The sequence below is a fragment of the Bubalus kerabau genome, chromosome X (assembly GCF_029407905.1).
Source record: "Bubalus kerabau isolate K-KA32 ecotype Philippines breed swamp buffalo chromosome X, PCC_UOA_SB_1v2, whole genome shotgun sequence".
NCBI classification, from domain to species: domain Eukaryota; kingdom Metazoa; phylum Chordata; class Mammalia; order Artiodactyla; family Bovidae; genus Bubalus; species Bubalus kerabau.
In genome coordinates, this window is record NC_073647.1 from 20,154,490 (window position 1) to 20,177,281 (window position 22,792).

General features: G+C 36.7%; 1 protein-coding gene and 1 non-coding gene across 9 annotated transcripts in view; one reads left to right on the forward strand and one right to left on the reverse strand.

The window, feature by feature from the left end:
* Window positions 1-22,792, reverse strand: part of MBNL3 (muscleblind like splicing regulator 3) — a 120,818-nt gene that overhangs the window by 59,191 nt on the left and 38,835 nt on the right. For all 8 annotated transcript variants that reach the window (XM_055564768.1, XM_055564774.1, XM_055564773.1 and 5 more), the window contains exons 2-3: window positions 10,590-10,645; window positions 9,912-10,108 (exon numbers count right to left, since the gene is read on the reverse strand). In XM_055564768.1, coding sequence (XP_055420743.1) covers window positions 9,912-10,088 — 177 coding nt within the window. In that variant the 5' untranslated portion in view covers window positions 10,089-10,108; window positions 10,590-10,645. The remainder of the gene's footprint in view (window positions 1-9,911; window positions 10,109-10,589; window positions 10,646-22,792) is intronic.
* LOC129640460 (U6 spliceosomal RNA) lies at window positions 2,579-2,681 on the forward strand. Its single transcript, XR_008708830.1, has one exon. It is a non-coding gene; the product is annotated as a U6 spliceosomal RNA (small nuclear RNA).

Here is a 22,792-nt window from a genome sequence, read left to right on the forward strand (position 1 = left end):
TGTTGGTAAAAGATTTAAGTTCGTTTACCAAAGCATGTGATAAGTATAAACATTAACAACAGAAAAACAACTTCTGGGATAGGTATTTAGCAAATGTTTTCAAACCACATAGAGTTTTAAATATTCAAACTTCTCAAATGGCTACTTCAGGGTTACTTTTTTTTTTTTCATAAATAGGATGAACAAAAATTTTAAGACAGTATGACAGTGTGATCTTAAAACAATGTCATCTTAAAAATATAATCTCCAAAATGTATTTGGAATGGAATAAGAGATGATCGATACTACAATGCTGCCTACTCACTGTACCCAGACACATATAAAAGATGGGTGAAGTTTAAAGTCACAGAGAGAAGAAAGGTTTTCTGTTTGCATTTCTGCATGCTAAAGACAGAAACCAGAACCTTAGTTTTAACTAGTTAGCAGGCAAATCATGCCTAATACACTGGTTATGTCTTAGTTCAGGAAATTGGTTCTATCACTGTGGACTCTATGTTTTCAAGCCACTGGATGTTTTTCAGTGTGGAAACTGCCTTCACTGTCTACTGTGTACCCACAAGAACATGGGCAGGAGCAAAAGGCTAATATCTCTTTTCTACCAATTCCCACTGTGTAAATAAAAATTTGAGTTTCAACTACAGTAAAATGTCTACTTACAGTAGAAAAAATCCAACTGAAAGCATATATTGACATGCTTATGAACCAGTAACAGCTGCAAAAACTGATAGATCCTATTGTTACATCTACTTCACTAAACAGATTAGGCATGACACTAAGCCCTGGTGGCTCAGACAGTAAAGAATCTGCCTGCAATGCAGGAGACCCGGGTTCAATCCCTGGGTCAGGAAGATTCCCTTGAGAAGGGAATAGCAATCCATTCCAGTATTCTTGCCTGGAGAATTCCACAGACAGAGGAGCCTGGCGAGCTACAGTCTAAGGGGTTCCAAAAGAGGTGGACATGACTTAGCAACTAAGCAACACTAAGCCATATTATACAAACTCATCATGAATAATATTGGAAAAATAATTTACTTGAACTCTAAACAACATGGTTAATCTAAATGGTGGAGATTATTTACAAAATACAAGGTTGTAGAACAAATGGAACTGTTTACTGACTTTTAAGAAAACAGTATCAAGAAAGATAGGAAAAAGCATGAGTTAAACTTCTCATTATGTCTAGCAGTAAAACTGGACTCTGTGGTGATAAGTGAATGCACAGTAATAAAAACACTAAAAACCTAAGCAGGGCTGCAAATCTGGATTAGACACTAACAGGAACAAAAAACATAAATTTAAGAAACCAAAGACTTATTATACAGTGGAGGAAATACAGAAAAAAATGAAAAGATTATTTAGAAATAATGAGGAAAGAACAGAGAGCTAAAATTCCTCTGGAATATATAAACCTGTAGGTCAACAATCAAGTGGCAGGCTGAGACAGAGGAAAACAAGGCAACCTTGGGGATGTTACAATCAGAAAACTAATCTGTAAGGGCAAAAACAGCAGTGAGTAAATGATGTTATATGAGAAAAGTCATGTTCCTAGAAGAACTAATTGCTATTTCCAGATGCACAAAAGTATCTTGTGTCCACATTTCACAAAAAGGTGAAGTAGAGAAAAAGTATTTGTAATGATTATACAGTATGTGACATGAGAGAAGTATTAGATGATAAAGTAAAATCAGACATCTATGTCCCTAACATATAAAGAGCTTCTTCCACACATGAGTTGACATACAGTAGACAGTATTCAAACTTCAGATCTCTCATACTAAATGGGGTTCCTGTGACAAAAGGTCCATCTTAATGGTATCAAATTGTGGTTGAAAAATACCTTCCTGGCTATATCACAACTCCTTTCTTACTATGCAGCCAACTGCCGCCTTGGCTGCAAGGGGTAGTGAGAAATGATCTTGAGCTATGCTTCCATAAAACAACATTTTAAATTCATTGGATTAGATTCTGTGTTCCTTTACAAAACTGTATTTGACCCATAACAAGGCTGACCTGCTACTGCAATATCTTCAGCTGATCTGTGACAGGTACCTCCCTAGCTGGCCCGGACTTTGTACTAATGAATATATCTATAACAGCATCAGACATCAAAGAGTTTCTTGCAGTGAAGCTATACATGATCCACAGCCCATTACAATCCCCGATTCTGGCTAGCTAACTCAGTGCTGCAGTGTTTGGAGAGAAGGATGGGCAAGTGAGTAGAGACAGCTCAGTGTTCTGACTTTCAGCGATTAAAAAGAGCACAGTATCACTAAGTTAGATAACTTGCTCTAACAATAAAACACCCTGGCCCCTCTTCCTTCTTGTTTTCAAAATTAACAGCCAAAATGATTGTCAAAGAAATAAATAAAAGAATTTTAAAGTCTTCATCTAAACACAATATTGTGAAACAACAAATGAGGGAGATATTAGGAAAGGGAAAGATGACTTTTCCCCCTTTCTAAAGTAACAAAGTAAAGGAGAACCACACAACGTCGAAAGCAGGGCATCCCAGTGTCACATGGACAGTCTGACCATAAGCGCTGGATGCTTTTGGTTTAGTAAAACAATAGCCCAATGCTTGCTTTGACAGCACATAGTCTAAAATTGGAAAGATACAGCAACGATTAGCATGGCTCTCGCACAAGGATGACATGAAAATTTGTGAAGCGTTCCATATTTTTGAGCAGTACGTTTCTATGTTTCCCCTCAGAATGAAATGAATGCTGCAAAGGTCAAAAACAGAAACAAAATACAATAATCCCAAATGATGTTTTCTCTTATCTCCTTTTTCTCCATGGAAAAAAAGACTGAAATGATTGGAAGAACGCTGCAGTTTTCAGGTTCTTTTGATTACTGCTTATGTGACCCTGGGCAAGGCACTCTCCCCCTCACTAGATCTCTAGTTTCCTATCTGTAAGTTGTAACAATCTCAACTGAATATTCTACATTTTCACTTTTTGATTTGCTAGGTTTGTGAAGCGCTATTATGGGTATGAGTGCTCTCGTTAACTATTTCAATTATGTGACTCATCTAGCCGGTTGAGGTGAGTTTCAGGATCAGCCATTGCATGGATTTCAGAGCTTTCTCATTACCACACCCAGAGTTTAAAAGAAGAAGAAAGAAAAGCAAAAAAACTAATACTCCACTGTATTTCTGAGCACCAAAAAACAGAAGGTGCATGTGCAAGACTAAGAAAGTTCTTTTTAAGACATTTAACTTTGAAATTATTTTAGATTTACAGAGAAATTGCAAAAATAGTACAGAGTACCCCTGCTGCTGCTGCTGCTGCTAAGTCGCTTCCGTCGTGTCCAACTCTGTGCGACCCCATAGACGGCAGCCCACCAGGCTCCTCCGTCCCTGGGATTCTCCAGGCAAGAACACTGGAGTGGGTTGCCATTTCCTTCTCCAATGCATGAAAGTGAAAAGTGAAAGTGAAGTCGCTCAGTTGTGCCCGACTCTTAGCGACCCCATGGACTGCAGCCTACCAGGCTCCTCCACCCATAGGATTTTCCAGGCAAGAGTACTGGAGTGGGGTGCCATTGCCTTCTCCGAGAGTACCCCTGGAGACCCTTAACTCAGATTCCTATAATGTCAATGACTTATATATCCATCATACATACCATAGTTATCAAAACCAGGAAATTAACTTTACTGTAATTCTATTAAGTAAACTGGAGACCTTATTTGAATTTCACCAATTTTCCCTCTAATGTGCTTTCTCCGCTCCAGGATCCAATCCAGGATCCCACATTGTATTTATCTGTCATGTTTATTTAATCTCCAATCTCTGACAGTTTCTCAGTCTTTCCTTGTCTTCCATGAGCTTGACACTTTGCTCGCTGGGTGCTTCTTCAGGTTGGCTCCAGTGTCCAGCTATCAGGCCCCTTCCTTTTCCAAGCACTTCCTTACTTTCTGGAAGCACAAGATGTCACAGAGTCATATTTTTCCTGCCTCAGTCCAGCTCTAGTCATTACTCCTAGGATTCCCTGGTTCCTTTAATGGAGAATGGAATTTATTTGGTGAAAAGACATGTCTGGAATGCTTGTGGTGTGCCAGGTTTTATTCCAAGTGCCTTAGGCGGATCATCACATTTGAATGCTTAGGAACTCAGGTGTTAGTCACACAGCTGTGTCTGACTCTTTGCAACCCTATGGACTGTGGCCCGCCAGGCTCTTCTGTCTATGGGATTCTCCAGGCAAGAATACTGGAGTGGGTTGCCATTTCCTCCTCCAGGGGATCTTCCCAACCCAGGGCTTGAACCCGGGTCTCCTGCATTGAGGGCGGACACTTTACCATCTGAGCCACCAGGAAAGCCCCAGTCAACAGAAGGTAGAATTTACTACTATTATTATTATTACATGGTTCTCATAAACATAATTTCTGATGGCCTCATAGAATTTGAAAAATAATATATTTTAATTTAAATATATTTATAAAATACCATTCCTTCCTAAGTTTTAAAAGCCTTTTGCATTGCATGGAACAAGTGAAACATTTTTTTTAAAAAAGAAACAGTTCTCATTAAATATTGAAAGTACATATACCAACATGGGAAGGGTTTCACTGGGTAATGGAATTACAGGTTAGGTTTCATAAGAATTTTTGTTTCTATATTACAGTTTTCTAGAAAGCATACGTTTTTATTTTCTGATCAGAAAAAAAAATAACCATGATAATTGGTATATTTTTTAAAAGTCTATGATGGGAGAAGATCAGGCAGTATTTAGATATTTTTTGATACTCTGGGAAAAATCTGAAGCTGACAGGAAGGGTAAAGGGAGGGAGAGGTTGACTTTGCAGGATCAGCAAGTGGGAGTGAGAGAGGGAGAGAGGTCTATAAGAAGGCAGAAGGTAAGGCAAGGTTTATGCAGCACACATACAATTCTATACAGAGTGAAAGGAAATGCATAATGTTGGCAGTGGTACTGGGGATGACATTTTATTACAGTTTATTACACTTTATTTGTATCTTCTTGTGTATGATTTTAAAAATTTCTTTTGTATTTTTCCTTCCCTTCATAAAGATGAATAACTTTCTAAATTGGGGAAAATGTTATTTATCATGAAACAAAAGGCAGAAAGTCTGTTTCCTGATGCAGAAGTTAGAGGTGCTGGGGGCGGAGGGGCAGGGGCGGTGCTGACTCCAGCGCAGGGGCCGCTCCATAGGAGCAGGTGACAAGGACAAGCACATCACAACATTTCTTGGGCTTCCCATTCTCCACAGTTCTGTCTTTGTGGTGGCCAGTTGCTGCTGTTTCTCTCTTATGGTCCATTTTCTCCTCCCTATCTTTCTTGATTGACTGTAAGTAGAGACTTCTAAGATGAATACTTTTCCACATTTTGACAGCTTGGATACTGGGTGACCCTTCAATCAATGGTAATGTTGAGGAGATGTTGAATAAATGAAGATATTTATCGATTTTCACAAAAGGAGAACTGATCACTTTACAGCAGAAAAGCCAGCAGACACCATCTTTAGCAGGTGATAAAGGTAACCATGAGAGAGGAGATACATCAAGTACCCTCAAATATGCATATCATTTCTATGGTTTTCTCGCCAAAAAATGCACGACCTCAATCAAATCATGACATTGCATTCGACAAACCCAAATTGAGAGGCATTCTATAAGATGAGTGACCAGTATTCAGCCAAAGTGCCAAGGTCATGAAAGATATGGAAAGACTGAGTAACTGTCACAGATTGGAGAAGACTAAGGAGACATGATCACCAAACAGAATGTGGGGTCCTGGATTGAATTCTGGAGCCCAGAAAGGTCATTAGGAGGGAAATTTGTGAAATTCAAATAACGTCTCTAATTTACTTAATAGTATCGAACTAGAGTTATTTCCTGGTTTTGATAACTGTGCTATGTATGGTATGTAAGTTGTTGACATTACAGGAAGCTGGGTGAAGGGTATGCAGGAACTCCTTATACTATTTTTGAAACTTTTCTATAAGCCTAAAATTACTTCAAAATAAAAACTTTAAACTGAGGCTGAGCCATCAATATGTATTTACTTGGATGCTGATTTTAATTCCATTTTTCTTTCAAGAGAGGTTTTTGAAATGTCCAAAATAGCATTGACTTTTACTGGTCAAAGATACTTCCTTTTTAACGTCAGTAATGTAAGAAGATCCTTAAGTAAAATGTTACTTTCCTTGAGTCTCAGGATGACAGGTGGTGTCTATATATTCTTTCCAGTGCAGGCAGACCTCTCTGATCAGGCTCATACATGGTTCTAAAACTTGAATAATCCAGAAGCCCTTGGGATTATGTTGCTAGGAGTCTTCTGCTCCTGCTAAATTTTCCCTGAGCAAACAGGGGTGAGGTAAATATTCAGTCAAAAATAATCAAATTATAAATTGATGGAAACTGCTGTGACTAGTGATAATCACACAGAATATACTGGTAACTCAGGACAATGTTAACTCAGGACCTAACAGGATATATTCACATCCATATACCTATACAACTGGTTTCACTTGCCGAAATATTATTATTATGCTTGTGATCATATGCAATATTTGAAGACAGTGTGGCACTGTTTTCTGTTTTTCCTCGCTCAGTTCCCATCTTCTAGGAATGTTTATAGGTTGACACGGCTGTCCTGTGACTATGCCAGCTGCTAAGGCCCCTGCCAGGAAATTTTTGTTAAAAAACTACACAAGGTAGTAAGTGGGGTGGGCAGATGTGATGGATGTTGACCTTTCATAATTAGATAATGACAGAATTTATATCCTTCCTGGATAACAAGTGGCAGATATCACACTGCTTCAAGTATGGAGGAAGATAATACTGGCTATGAAAACAATCACAGATTTTGGGTTGGTATTTTCTGTGACGATCTTTTGTTAAAGTCAAGGGAGAGTCACTAAAAATACTAACCTAGATTAATTGTGAACTGTAATATCAAGAATTTGGCACAGAATGGGTTAAGCAATACTTTCTGAAATCAATTGTGCCAAGTGGACTAGGCAACTGAGTTATAAGAAAAACAGCTACATATCAACATGAAATGAGACTCTTATGTAGCTGGAAATTAATCTATGGGCTGTGATGTCTAGATCTCTAACTGAAGATGGTGCATGCTTCATCACTGAATACTCAACATTCATAGAGTGATAGGCCCAGCACTTCAGCATAATGCACAATTAGCCATCAAGCTTAACCTCCTTATTTTCCTAACATTCCCTCATTATGAGATGAGTATAGGATATTGTTAACTACTATGCCTATTATGAAGGCAAAGAACCATCATCATCTGGTAGAGTACTTAGTGCTAATGGAATCCTTATAAAAACCAAAAAACCAAAAGCAGTCACCCAAAGCTCATCAAGTGATTGCTTCAGTTATTTAACCACTCATGGAAGAAGAAACAGTACACAGATACATTTCAAAAGTGTTTCAATCACAGAAACTCAAAGTGGGTAGTGAATGCTGCAGTAACCATCGAGGTATGTTATTTGTGTATTGTAGATATGGTAGTAGTACAACCCACTTAGGTCAACTGTTTTCATGCATAGTTTTCATGCATACCATGGTATGGTTTTTGTGTATATCGCGGATAAGGAATAATACAGCAGGACTACAAAGCTTTTGTGCAGATATGGAACTGTGATGTATGTGCTATCTAAATGGCAAATTAATTTTTTTAAAGGCATTGTATATTTGAAATTCTAAGATTTTCATTAAAATTTGAGAATGTAAGGATTATGCAAATCGTCTTTATCCTGTGTGTCTGGTCATCAAAATTTTAACATATCAAAAATTATTTTAAAAACACTGGATACAGTGAGTAAACCGTGTATTTAAACAATTAAGTGGCTTATTAGTATCCATTGGCCAGTGTCTATGTAGTTTTTGAACTAAACATTTTCCAAGCTTTAAAGTGGTAGTGCAGTATTGCATTTTGTTAACAATCATGCTCTGTATTACTTTTCTTCAAAATGTTTCCATTATGGCATTCTTTTGCCTTTAAATGGGAAAATCGATGTGAACTATATCAATGATTAGTAAGATCACACATCTCTTCCTGCCAGATGCCTGAAAAGATAGAATTTACAAAGCCTGCAAGGAACTCTATTTTTAAGAGCAAGCCATAAAGACAGTGATACTTTGCTTGAGGATACGAGCGTGTCCCTTTGAAACATGAATGTGTAGTTTTAAATAATAGAGCCTTAACTAAACAACTGTTTTGAAGAACTCCTAAAACAACAGTTTAGTTAATAGTAAGAAGGTAACTTTGCACTTAATTCACTTTTTGGGCGGGGAGGAGGGATGCCACTTGGCTAGTGGGATCTTCCCTGACCAGGGACTGAATCTGGGGCCATGACACGAAAGCACCAGGTCCTAACCACTGGACCGCCAGGGAAGGCCTTAATTCATTTTTATAGTGATACATGGTTTTTCATTTATGTCATCTTACTGGAATCTCAGCAATAATCATGGAAGTTAGGGAGAGAAGAATTATCCATGCATTAGAAATGAAGCAACTCAAGCTTTGTCTGGAACTTCTGAAACAAGATACGTAAAGTGCGTAGTGCAGTGGTGAACCCTCCAGATGGACTGGCTAAAAGACATTTCCTTCCCTCCTACTCCCGAACTAGTCCAGTGCTCTTTTCTATTCAAGGCACTGCCCAGTCCTTGATTTAAATAATACACAAATGATTTAAATAATACGTAAAATAATTATAGATGAAACTTGAATGAAAATGAAATAAAGAAAACAGAATAAGCCCTTTGGTCGGAATATCTGCTACAAAAAGAGCAATTCAGACATTTTCAATGTTAGGAGTTGCCATGATCTTTATAACTAGTGCCCATTCTTGAACTGGAATGGTTTGAAACAAAAACTAGCAATCAAAACATAAGCAAAAGTAACTACTTAAATAGGATATCATGATAAAATGTTTTCTGAATAAGTGATCATACAAAAGAATACATCTCTATTAGCCAATGCAGCCATAAATAAAAATGTTAATGAGATAAAATTGGTCTTGATGAAGGTAAAACAGTATTAAGAAATTGAAAAGGTTCTTATTAATATCAATTCATTTTAACATATTTTGGAAAAAATCTCAAATGCATCATAGCAAATCTTATTAGTTAAACCAGGAATCTATGACCATTTTTAACTCCTATGCTTTAATTTGTACATGTTTACCCCTAATTTAAGGATAATCATGAATAAAACATGGAAATCAATATATTTTTTGTTCTGCAATCATATATGTTCTATTCTATATAATATTTCATCCTCCCTCATATTTTATTTGTACTCTACTACATAATATTCAGGTTTGATAACCCTGGCAATAAAACTTTCCTTATAAAATGTGCTCACAAATCTGAAATTGGTCCATCAGCTATTTAGGAAGAAAATGATATGAACCTAGTATTATAGCAGTAAGTTCAAGTTAAAGGTTCAAAATAGACTTTGACTAAGAAAATTCAAAATGCCATCATTTTCCTCCTGGATGATGAGATTTTCACATTTTACTCTCTCCATCTGACTTTATTTACCCTCTGATTGGTCCCTGCCAAGTATCTTTTGGTAACACAGATAATAAGCTATTTCAGTAAGGACTTCTCTAAGTTAATCTGAGAATTATGATTACTGCATTAAAAATCTAAATAATAAATACAGAAGTAAAGCAAGGCTACAGTTTCTCCTACAAAAATTCTTGAACTTTTTTCTCTATCTATCTTGGTCAGTGAGCTTTGATGGGTGTGCTTTAGTCTGGCTTAGTTCTACAAATGCAAAGTCTCCATCCTGCCTTAAAAAACAAACAAACTTATCACTTGCATACTATTATTAACTTGACTAATTTCAAAGTACAACATATTTCAAAATGCCCAGAAATCAACAAGTGTCGATTTTAAATGATATGCATTTAGATGAGACTCACCTTTAGAGAATCAAAACAAGCCACCACGCGACCATTTTCCACATTGCAAATTCTTGGCGGATGGGCAAACTTGCAATCTGCATCAGCTCGAGAGCAGGTTCCTCTCTGAAATTCTCTACACACTTCCAAAGTCAGCCACTTGGCATCACGAACCAGGGCAATACTGAAAGCCGTCATACTGAAAGCGAATGTTAGCACTTAGGGTTGAATTAAGTCAAATTCGGTCTGAGTGGTCAAACAAAAATCCCACCGTAAAATACAAATTGTATCAGAATAACTAAAAGTCAAATTAGAGACCAACTCCTAAGAAGGCAACTGTCAACATTAAGATATTGAGTGTTTTGTTTTTCCTCTGCCAAAGTTACTTCAAATAACTGGCAGAATTTCAAAAGGATTCTGTGCTCTCCAGTTGATGTTTTCAATTATTCTTACAAAAGAGCATATGCTGCTGGCTGCCCGTCAATTTGTGGAATGGTCTCAGATCAAGGGGAGAAAAGGTTTTCTTCCTATATCTTGGAGTTAAAGATTAAGATTGGTAGGATGTTAGAACTGCCAGATTTTTCTTTTGGTTGCCAAATCAGGAGGAGAGAAAATGACTATGAAAATTGAGAAAATTTGGGGGCACAGGCGGGGAGAGGTGGCAGTGATGGTGGTAGGGAGAGGGGTTTAGAAAGATACAGCTCTGAGGTGGAATCCAAGCTTCAGCGTTTTCAGAAAAGGCACTTTCCAGAAACCTGCAAAAATAAAATAAATTAAAATTAGCTAATTTAACACAATGCTTTTGTTTTAAACTCTAGATTTGGAAAAAAAAGTAACATAACCTCTTTAAAACAGGAAGCATCTAGATACTGGGGCTTCCCCAGTCACTCAGCAGTAAAGAAACTGCCTGCAATGCAGGAGCCACAGGAGACACCAGTTCAATTCCTGGGTCAGGAAGATCCCCTGGAGGAGGAAATGGTAACCCATTCCAGTATTACTGTCTGGAGAATTCCATGGACAGAGGAGCCTGGTGGGCTATAGTCCGTAGGGTGCAAAGAGTCGGACATGACTGAGGAACTAAGCACACACGCATTCATCTACATACTGACGGCGCAGCACAGCATAGTCAGCCATTGTCACTAAGAAGGCCATTTCCCAGTGTAGAATTCTACTAGTAAAAGAAAGCCACCTCTTTGACTTACTGTTGAAATATAAGACTTGGCAACAGCCCAATTAAAAAGAAAAAAAGACTGTTGCATTTTGATCTGTTTGGGGGCAGAAATTCATTTGGGGTTCCACTGCACAGAAAATGCCAGACCCTGACGTGACATCCCTTTATGCACCTTTAGACACCTGTGTGTCTCCAGCTTTTAGAGGCTACCAAAGGCCTACCATTAAACTGGCTTTACTACGGTCTGGCTGAAGGCTCGTTCTGCTCTCAGAATCCAGAAATCAGAAAGAGGACACTGTGTACTTGAAATGTAATTGTTGATGATCATATAAAACAGTCATGACATAACTAGCTGGAGACCCACTGCAAATGAGGTAGGGGAAACACTGCGAAATGAAAAATGTGCTTCAGTTCAAGAAAGAAACCCTTGAAATGATGCTGGATTCATTTTTTTCTGTGTATTCTCTATTTAGGTCTCAGTCTTTATGAAGGGATATTGAGAAACTCAGAAGGAAGTTTCAGCGTGGACAAATAAGTGAGACAGAACACACTGTTCCATACACTGGTCATACATTGAATACTGTGCAGTTTTAGGGTTTGCACTTCAACCCACTGTCAGCCAGCAACAATTTCCAGGAACTCAGAGAAGATAAATGTTAATTTACCAGCATTCTGCCATGAACACGTACCAAAATTAACTGGGATTTTCTAAAGCCAAAGTAAGCTCGGAGTATCAGACAAATCAACCAATTGTTAATCCATCAAAAAAGCAGTATTAAAGTTCTTGAAAACATTTCATTTTTTTTTCATTTATTTTTATTTTATTTTTTAACTTTACAATATTGTATTGGTTTTGCCATATATCAACATGATCCGCCACAGGTATAGACGTGTTCCCCATCCTGAACCCTCCTCCCTCCTCCCCCCCCCGTACCATCCCTCTGGGTCGTCCCAGTGCACTGGCCCCAAGCATCCAGTATTGTTTTTAAACAGTTTCTTCAGTAATTTTACAAAATCTGAATTTTCGGTTTATCTTTACCTTCACCTGATTTTTCAGATACCATGAGGAAATTAAATATACGGAAAACCCAAGCTTATCCATTTAAGAGCAAAACGTGTTTCTCTAAGTCATTCTTCATGGAAATATTTCCAAAATGTATTATATGTAGCTTTGCCTTCTTAAAAAGTCCTGAGCATAATTTGACCTCTGGTTGAAGACTTAGGGTTATAAATGTCCTGGGAAGTATTATAGTTCTCTTTCAGTAGCAGATTGTTAATCGTCACTTCTACTCTAACTTCCCTTCTTGCCATAGTATCTGCCATGGTGGACTGTCCAGCTCCTTTCTGGACTACATAATCGTGAATGTTAATTAAGAGTTAGTTATTCGCTATAAGAGAGGTCTGGGGACAAAATACCAGGCTTTCATGAAGAAGGTGTGTGGTGTGTGACTACTCTTACAGATTTGGAAACCCTTTTGCAATATGTTCCATGCAGTATGTTCTGGAGGGTTAAGGTTGTCAGGTGAATGACCTCTAGCAAAACATTTAAAGTATATTCTTTAATTTAAGCAGCCAGATTGGGAAATACAAATGAAAATCACAAAGTGATACCACTTCATATCCATTAGGATGACTACAATAAAAAAGAGAGAAAAATTGGAGAAACTGGGGCTGTTGAACATTGGTGGTGGGAATGTAAAATAGTGCAGCTGCTGTGGCAAACAGTCTGATGGTTCCTCAAACTGTTGAACAGTTACCATATGACTGAGCACTTCTATGCCTAGGTATAGACACAGAAGAACTGAAAGCAGGGTCTTGAAGACATATTTGTACACTCATGTTCAAAGCAGCACTATTCATAGTAGCCAAGAGGTGGATACATTCAAAGTGTCCATCAGCAGATGGGTGGACATACAAAATGTGATATATCCACACAATGAAATATTATTCTATCCTAAAAAGGAATAAAGTATTGACACATGCCACAACATGAATGAACCTTGAAAAAATGATGCTAAGTGGAAGAAGCCAGTCATGATGGCCACATGCTGTATGGTTCCATTGATATTAAATCCTGAGTCAGAAAGCAAGTTAATGGTTGTAAGAGCCTGGAGAAGAGAAGAAAGTGGAATGACTACTGAATGTGTATAGGGTCTCCTTTGAGGGCGATGAAAATATTCTGGAATTAGATAGTGGTGATGGCTGCAAGGTTTCAAATATACTAAAAGCCCATTCACTAAACTGTATAGTTTAAATGAGTGAACTGGACAGTATGTGAATTATATATTGAAAAAGCTATTTGTTAAGTCTAAAGAGACACGACAACAAAAAAGTCTCACAGATGATAGAACTGGCTACCCCAATCTTTTCTTTCTTAGATACAAATTCTTCCAAGTAGTATTCCTAAGTTGAACTTCAAGAGTAAATTCATTTCCACATTTGTATTATAGAAAATACTTCTAAATGAGTATGTCCTGTGAGTTTGTAAGTTTATATTTAAAGAAGTAGTCAAATTTAGTCCTATAACTAAATCATATAGGTTGCCTAAATATATTTGAAAGAAAAAATAACAAAAAAGAATATATATCTATATAATATTTTTTTTCTCAGTGCGTAAGACAGTGAGTGAGGTTCTGGAGGAAGATTTTTTTCTATCGGTCTATCAAGTACAGAAACAGTAATAAATAATACATTTGAACTTTAAACTTTGACAAAGGAAAAATACAAACAGGAATTGAACTCTGGCCATGCATTTTATATAAGACAGAGGGAATGGGAGAAGGAATTTTCTTCATTTTTAAAATTGGCCTGTAACCTCTGATGGGCCCCTGGCCAGTTCCTCAAAACATTTCCAGCCAGAACTTGTCTGCATGTCTTCCTTCAGACTGGAACTATTTTTGGAGCTGGCACAGAACCAGCTAGGTGCAACAGCTAAAAAGAGCTGGTGTGACAGCGCAGAGACGTTCGTTCCCTCGTGCAGCTTTGCTCATCTGTGTAAAAAGCCGGGGATGAGGGGGTCCATTTTAAAAATCAACTTTGTTTGGGAGACAACACAACTTTATCTTCACACAACTTTATCTTCACTACTTTAGACTTGAGTAATAGGAATGCAATTTTGCTTTTCATGATTCTAAGGAAGAACTTAAAAAGTTACCATTTCTTAGTACATTTGTACTTGTATAGTATTTGCAGCTCACAAGTGTTTTTAGCTCATTGATCTTTGGAGCCCTAAAAAATACTCTATAGCATAGGAGATAACCTAAAAAAGACCAGAGAAAGAAATGAAGTTCAAGGAGGTTAAATTATTTATCTGAAGTTACAAAGCCTTTAGTGGTAGAAGCACAGCTCCTGGCAAGATTCTCTGCCTCTAAATCTCATTCTTAGATCCTGGTAGAGAAATGTAGCAGTTTCCTATCTCTTATCTCTCTCAGGATTCTTAAAGAAGGAAAATCAAGCATTTCTGTGTAGTACTTATGATTCCTTCTCAAAGTTATGTTCACACATATTGTAGTGCCATCTTCATAATATCTCCAAGTTGTGCTATACCAACATTTATCCATGTCTACTATATGCCAAGCACTATTCTAGATGTGGAACAAGACAGATAAGGTCCCTGCAGTCATGGAACTTCCTATGCTCACTTAAATAGAGAAGAAACAAAAGACCTAGTTAAGTAGAATGATTATGCGAGTTTATGAAGGGCTGGAAGCAGACTCTAGGTATTCTAACATGGGCCTCCAATTCACCCATGAATGGTACACCAAGCACCGTAACTTAACAACACTCTTAAACACACACTCAAACATTATTGAATAGAAACAAGTCACTAAAAGCAGTATCCCAGAAATTACAAAGTTTTACTGCCTTTAGGATTCCTCTTGAAGAGAGTACTACTGTTCCCATTTTATAGATGGGGAAACAGGTGGGGAAGGGTTGAGTCTTATACAACTTCATGTAGCTACCATCAAGACATGGTTCAAACCCACCAGTCTGAAACCAGAGCCCACCTTCTTAATCATGTCACAATATTGTATCTCTCTTATGGTACGGATCACACTTTTATTATAGGCTCTTAACTTTTCTCCCTTATTAGATTGTAAATTCCATAAAAATAGAGACCATGTCTTACTTAGTTTTTCTCATTTCAAATTCGAGCATTTAAGCATTTCTTGGGATTCTTACTGTGAAAGGTCAAAGATTAAATGATAACTAACCCTTTCAAGCAAGGAGTTTTGTCAGTTGAGCACCTTCTAGGCTGACTGAGCTTTGGCCACCTCTGTCAGTTTCATATCTATCAGACACGTAAAGTCAAGTATTTTCTCATAATTCTAGCTTTCAAGTTGAAGACACAACTGAGCAACTGATCTGATCTGATTAATATTTGAAATTCTTGATATATACAGCACTCAGTTTCCATAAAGAATGGTCTATTACTGCTCTTTTGATAGCAACAATATCTTATCTTGGATTTTTTTAAATGTCATGATTATTTTGATAGGGATTGCATTAAATCTGTAGATTTCTTTGGGTAGCATGGCCAATTTTTCCAATACAAGAGCATGGGATATCTTTCTATTTCTTTAAATCATCTTCAATTCCCTTTATCAATGTTTTATAGTTTTCAGAATATACGTCTTTTATTTCCTTGGTCAGGTTTATTCCTAAGTATTTTTTCATGTGATTTTTAAAGGGGATTTTTTTTTTTTACAGAATTGGAACAAATAATCCTAAAATTAATATAGAGCCATAAAAGACCCCAAACTGCCAAAGCAATCTTGAAGAAAAAGAAAAAAGCTGGAGGTATCACGCTCCCTGACTTTAGGCTACAGTAATCAAAACAGTGTGGTACTGACACAGAAACAGACACATGTGTCAATGGAACAGAATAGAGAGCAAGAAAATAAACTGACACACCTATAGTCAATTAATTTTCAACAAAGGAGGCAAAAAGATACGATGGAAAAGACAGTTTCACTGCAGCACTATGTACAATAGCCAAGATAAAGAAAAAGTCCAAGTACCCATCAACAGATGACTGGATAAAGAAAATGTGGTGTGTATATATGTGTATGTGTGTGCGTGCTTAGTCACTTAGCCACGTCAGACTCTTTGCAGCCCCATGGACTGTAGGCTGCCAGGCTGCTCTGTCCAAGGGGATTCTCCAGGCAAGAATACTGGAGTGGGTTGCCATACCCTCCTCCAGGGGATCTTCCCAACCCAGGGATCGAACCCAGGTCTCCTGCATTGCAGGCAGATTCTTTATCATCTGAGCCACCAGGGAAGCCTATATATATATATATATACACACACACACATATACATATATATATACATATACATATACACACACATAATGGCATACTACTGAGCCATAAAAAATGAAATATTGCCATTTTCAGCAACATGGATGGACCTAGAGAGTAGCATATTAAGTGCAAAAAGTCAGACAGAGAAAGACAAATATCATATATCACTAATATGTGGAATTTAATATACAATATAAATGAACTTATTTATAAAACAGAAACAGACTCACAGACACAGAAAACTAACTTACAGTTACCAAAGGGGAAAGGGACAGGAAGAGATAAATTAGAAGTTTAGGATTAGCAGATACAAACTACTATACATCAACAAATAAACAACAAGGTCCTACTGTATAGCATAGGGAATCATATTCAATATCTTATAATAAGCTATAATGGAAAAGAATATGAAAATATATATATATATTACATATATTTAAAGGTTCACACATTTTCTCATGGAATTTTTCTTGATGGTAAAACAAAATAAATAAATATTTTCACCTGATACAATGGAAACAGCACCTTGCTCCAGAGCGGCTTGCAAGGTCACTGACAGCAGCTACTTTCACCCTCACTTTTTGCTACATTTTCCTCATCTCCTCCTTTCTTTTGCCTCCCCTTCACAAATCAGCACATAATACAGAAACATTGCCAATGCCTGGTCCAGAAGATCACAAAGATGTTCTCTGGCAGCTAAAGCAATATCTCAAGAGGCATTTCTTTAAATTCATTTATCAACCTCCTGAATAAACAATGAAAACAAAGTTTTCTTTCTTTCCATTTTAAGCTTTCCTTACATCTGTATTACCTCGGAATTCCTTGTGGCCATTTATTTTGGCTCTATGAATATATGACATGCCTGCCACACACTGCTTGAATTGGCAGGCTGACAAAGTTTAAAAGCTTTCAAGTTTTCGAATTTGCTTCAAGTTCTATTTCCCTCACGTGTTTTGCTTAGTGGTCCACCAATCTGTGTTCTTTAAGCATATGAGAGGTCCTCAGATCTACAGATGGAAACCATGATTTCACAAGCATCTGATGGAAAACTGAGTTTTCTATCTGAACCAAAAAATAAGTCTCTGAAAATAAGGATATTTCACCTATGTGCAGAATTTTTTCATTAAGCTTTTTAAAAAAAAAAAAAAAAAAGCCTCACTGAATTTTTTTCACAATATTCCCAGGATAATAGCTTTATCTTTTGCAAAAATCAGGTAAGTCAAATTATTCTATTTCATAAAGCAATTATTTTATTATTTTATTTCATATTTCATTATTTTATTTCATAAAACCTCAGTTCATACACTGGTCATAAAAGGGGAAAAAAAAAAAACAGGTGCTACAGTGTCTCTTTCAAACATACCTCTGGCAACATATGTGATTGGTTTTGTTGGTCAGAGGAGTTCATCTTTTTTTTAAAAAAAAAAAAAAAAGATCTATCTCTTTAAAAATAATATATTAAATTATGAGAATTTGCTAATAAATGCCATGTAAATATTTAAAACTAATCCAGTTTAATGTAAAAACAACCTAAAACTGGATTCTGAACACAGTCGTTATATAAAAGCACTGGTTAATTGCTTATGTCTGTGGAACAGAAATCCCAGAGCCACTAAAAGATAACAAAAAAACTGAATTTAAAATTGAAGACAACAGAAACTTAATATATTTGGCAATTAAAACCCTATAATGTTCAAGCATTTGAGATGAAAGAAATACAAAATGTCACAAGACTGATTGCATTTAATATGTGTAGGGTGATTTTGCTGAAGATTCATTCAACAAATATTTATTGGGTATCCAACTGACCTAGGCACTGATCCAGGTGCTGGGGATGCAAAGGTGAACAAGATTAAATCCTGGTCCTGAGAACTGTACATTCAATTGGTTGGCCATGAATGGAGATGGGAGAGTGGTGAAAATAAACAAAAAATTGTACCATCATTCATTTTATCTATTTAAAAAATACCTATTATGATTCCCTAAAGTTCAAACAGATGAGGTCTTTAAAAACATTCATGTGGAATAATAAATGTTGGTGAAGATGTGGAAAAAAGGGAACCCTTGTACATTGTCAATGGAAGTGTAAATTGGTGCAGTCACTGTGGAGAACAGTATGGAGGTTCCTCAAACTAAAAACAGAACTGCCATATGATCCAGGAAATCCTGGGTATATATCCCAAGAAACTGAAAACACTAGTTTGAAAATGTACACGCACCCCCAATGCTCAAAGGAGCATTATTTACAACAGTCAAGATATGGAAACAACCTAAGTGTCCATCAACAGATGAATGGATAAAGAAAATGTGGAACACATATACAATGGAATACAACTCAGCCAGAAAAAGGAATGAAATGTTACCATTTGCAACAACATGGATGGACTTAGAGGGTATTAAGCTTAGTGAAATGAGTTAGAGAAATACTGTATGTTATCACTTGTATATGGAATAAAAACATTAAATGAGTATCAAAAAAGCAGACTCACATAGAACAAATGAGTGGTTGCCACTGGGGAGAGGGAAGGGGAGGGGGCAATTTAGGGGTAGGGGGTTAAGAGCTACAAACTATTATGCATAAAATGAGCTACAAGAATATATTGTAGAGCACAGGGAATATAGCCAGTATTTCATAAGAGCTATAAACAGAGTACAATCTTTCAAAAATTGTGAATCACTATGTTGTATACCTGAAACTTTTATATTAATAATATCATAAATCAACTATATCTCAATAAATAAATTAAAAAAATATTCATGTGGGAAAATATCAGTTAATCAACAAACATTCATTATGTCCACCAACTATAGGCACAGACTTATGTCACACGCATCGGGGGAACCAGATGAGTTTAAAACACTGCCTGTACTCAACAAACCTCTATGGAGTTTGGGAGATACGAACAACATGATGTGAAATAAAAGCTAACAATGTAGACAACTGGGGCTTTTCAGGTGGCTCAGTGGTAGAGAATCCACCTGCCAAGCAGGAGACACAGGAAACACCGGGTCAGTCTCTGGGTGGGAATGATCTCCCCTGGAGAAGGGAATGGCAAACCACTACAGTATTCTTGCCTGGGAAATCCCATGGACAGAGGAGCCTGGTGGGCTCTATGGTTCTTGGGAGTCACAAAGAGTCGGACACAACTCAGCGACGAAACATCAGCAGCAGTAATGTAGACAATTAACAGCAAAATTCAATGACATTAACAACAAACGGGATGAGAGTTCTGAGAAGAGGATATCACTCAGGCCTGAAGTTGTCAAGGGAGTTTTCTAAGAAGAGAAAGTGGAGCTGGACCTTAAAGAATGAGAAGGACCTAGGTGAGGGCAGAACCTAGGTGAGGGTGGAGGGTCAGAGAGACTTCCTGGAGAGAGGAACAGCACAGATGAGGATGAGAAGCTTTTATAGGATGGTGAGCAGACGTGGGCTAGCTAGGATAGCAGGTTCATAACTGTGGTAGAGAAACTATGGTGTAGGTAGTTTCTGAAGATTCTTAAAAATGGCTCCAGGAGTATGTGCTTACTACAGAAATAAAAGATTTTAAGCAGAGTAGAAACTTAGTGGCCATAAACACAGTATGGTTAACAATGATCCGCCCTTGAAAAATTGTTTTATTTAAGGAGCCCACAACACTATCAAAGTTTACACACCTGACACACTCTGGAAGAAGAAAAGATGAGAGAGAAGTGGGTGGAAGCCAGAGTGTTTCTCTCTAGTTCACAGGCTTTGGGAGGATATGACAGGCAATGATTCAAATCAGGCTGGCGTGAAAAGTAGATAAAGAAACAAATGGAAAGTGCAGCTTCCTGCTTTCATTTTAATTACACATTTATCAATGACCCCCATCATTAAGGTCACATAACTATTCCAATTTTACAAAGTAGCTCAAATGCTTTTCAATCTCAATCTTTTAAATTCCTTTTAAAAACATACTTGAAATTTCAACAAGGACTTTTTTTTCAGATTTTCTTACAGAACAAGCGCATGCCAGGAATTACATTTAGACGGCAATTTTTTGCATCTAACGGCATCCTGTAAATTCTTGCCACAGGACTTTAACCAGCACCTCAGTGACTGGAAAATGTTCACACTCCTCCCAAAGTACATACTGAATTGAACTCAATTGAATTTTCATGGCCAATTTACTCACTGATAAGATTTGGTCGAACACTGACTATTCACCAACACACACACGTGCACAAATTGCAAAACAATCATCAGAAGCTATCACAAAATGTTTAATTATCTTTTAAATACTTACAAACAGCTCAAGGAACTCTAGTCAAATTTGTGAGTCACATAAGAATGACTATTGTCAGAGAGGTAGACTAAAGTAGCATCTACGTGATTTGATCATGTAAAGGGATTCATCACTATCTCATAGGCATCCTTACCTGACTTCATCACTGGTATTGTGTCCAATAAATTCAGACTCTCAATCTCAGTACAAAACCTCCAATCCTTTTTAGGAGCACTTATAAGACTAGTGAAAGGATAGAGGAAAAAAGCTTTATGGCTGAAAAAGCTGGACGAGGACCAAACACACCCTGATTTCAAGGATCAAGTAATTTAATAAATCAATGCCCAAAGTTCTAGTAGACTTGAAGGGAGTTTTCGGGGAAAGTAAATTTCCTGAGCAAGAATACACAAGAGTTCTATCCTCTATCTCAGAAGTTATTGTTGCTAGAAGCATGATTTCACATTCACATTATACACATGGCCGTAATGTATATCTGTAAGCTAACTGCCTAGAGTTAATTGGAAAGCTGGCTACTTTAGTAAAGAGTTATTCACCAAGAAAAAAAAGGGAGAGGACTCAAAATTAGAAATAAAAGAGTAGATATTACAACTGATATCAAGGAAATACAAAGGATTATAAGAGACTACTCTGAGGAATTAAACACTAGCAAATTGGACAACCTAGAAATACTGGATAAATTCCTAGAAACACACTACTAACTAAGTCCAAATCATGATGAAACAGAAAACCAGAACAGACCAATAACAAATAAGGTGATTGCATCAGTAATCAAAAACCTCCCAACAAACAAAAGTCCAGGACCAGATGACTTCACTGGTGAATTCTACCAAACATTCAAAGAAAAATTAATATCAATCCATCTCAAACTCTTCCAAAAAATAGAAGAGAATGATTCTTTTCCAAACTCATTTTACAAGGCCGGCATTACCCTGATATCAAAACCAGCCAAAACTGCCACAAGAAAAGAAAATTACAGGTCAATATCCCTGATGCACATAGATACAAAAATCCTCAATAAAATATTAGCAAACTGAATTCAATAATACATTAAAAAGATCATACACCTTCATATAATATACAAATACCAAATCAGTATGCAATATATCTGAAACTAATATAATGTATGTCAATTATACCTCAATGAAATTTATTTCATTTTTTAAAATTTTTATTTATTTATTTATTTTAAAAATCCTGGTCAAGTGGGATTTATTCCAGGGATAGAAGGCTGGTTTAACATCTACACAACATTAACAAAATGAAGGATAAAAATCATATGATAATCTCAAGAAAAATCATCTGACAAAATTCAGGACCCATTTATGATAAAAACTCTCAACAAAGGGTATAGAGGAACATAATAAAAGCCATATACAACAAGCCCACAGCTAATATCATACTCAATGACTAAAAGCTTAAAGCTTTTCTGCTAATATCAGGAACAAGACAAGTGACATCTTCAGACACATTTTATTCAATGTCATACTGAAAATCCTATCCAGAGAAATTAGGCAAGAAAAAGAAACAAAAAGAAATTCAAGTAGAATGGGAAAAAGTATTTGCAGATGATGTGATATTATATATAGAAAACTCTAAAAACTCCATTAGAAAACTTTTAAAACTAGTTAAGTGAATTCAAGCAAGTTGTAGGATACAAAATCAATACAAAAAAGCTTGCTGTGTTTCTATACACTAATAATGAACTACTGGAAAGAGAAAGTGAGGAAACAATCCTATTTACAATTGCATCAAAAAGAAGAAAATACATAGGAATACATTTAACCAAGGAGGTAAAAGACCTATATATTGAAAACTGTAAGACATTATGAAAGAAATTTAAAAGACAGAAATAAATGAAAAGATATTCTGTGCACATGGATTGAAATAATTAATATTGTGAAAACGTCCATACCACCCAAAGCAATATCCAGGTTCAATACAAGCTCCATCAAAATTCCAATGAGACTGTTTACAAAAATAGTGGATCAGTCCTAAAATTTGTATGGGACTATAAAAGACCCCAAGGAACCAAAGGAATCTTGAGAAAGAACAAAGCTGGAGGCATCACGCCATGGTATTGATTTCAAACTATATTACAAAGCTATAGTAATTACAGTATTCCATAAAAACAGACACAGTTCAATGGAAAAGAATAGAGCC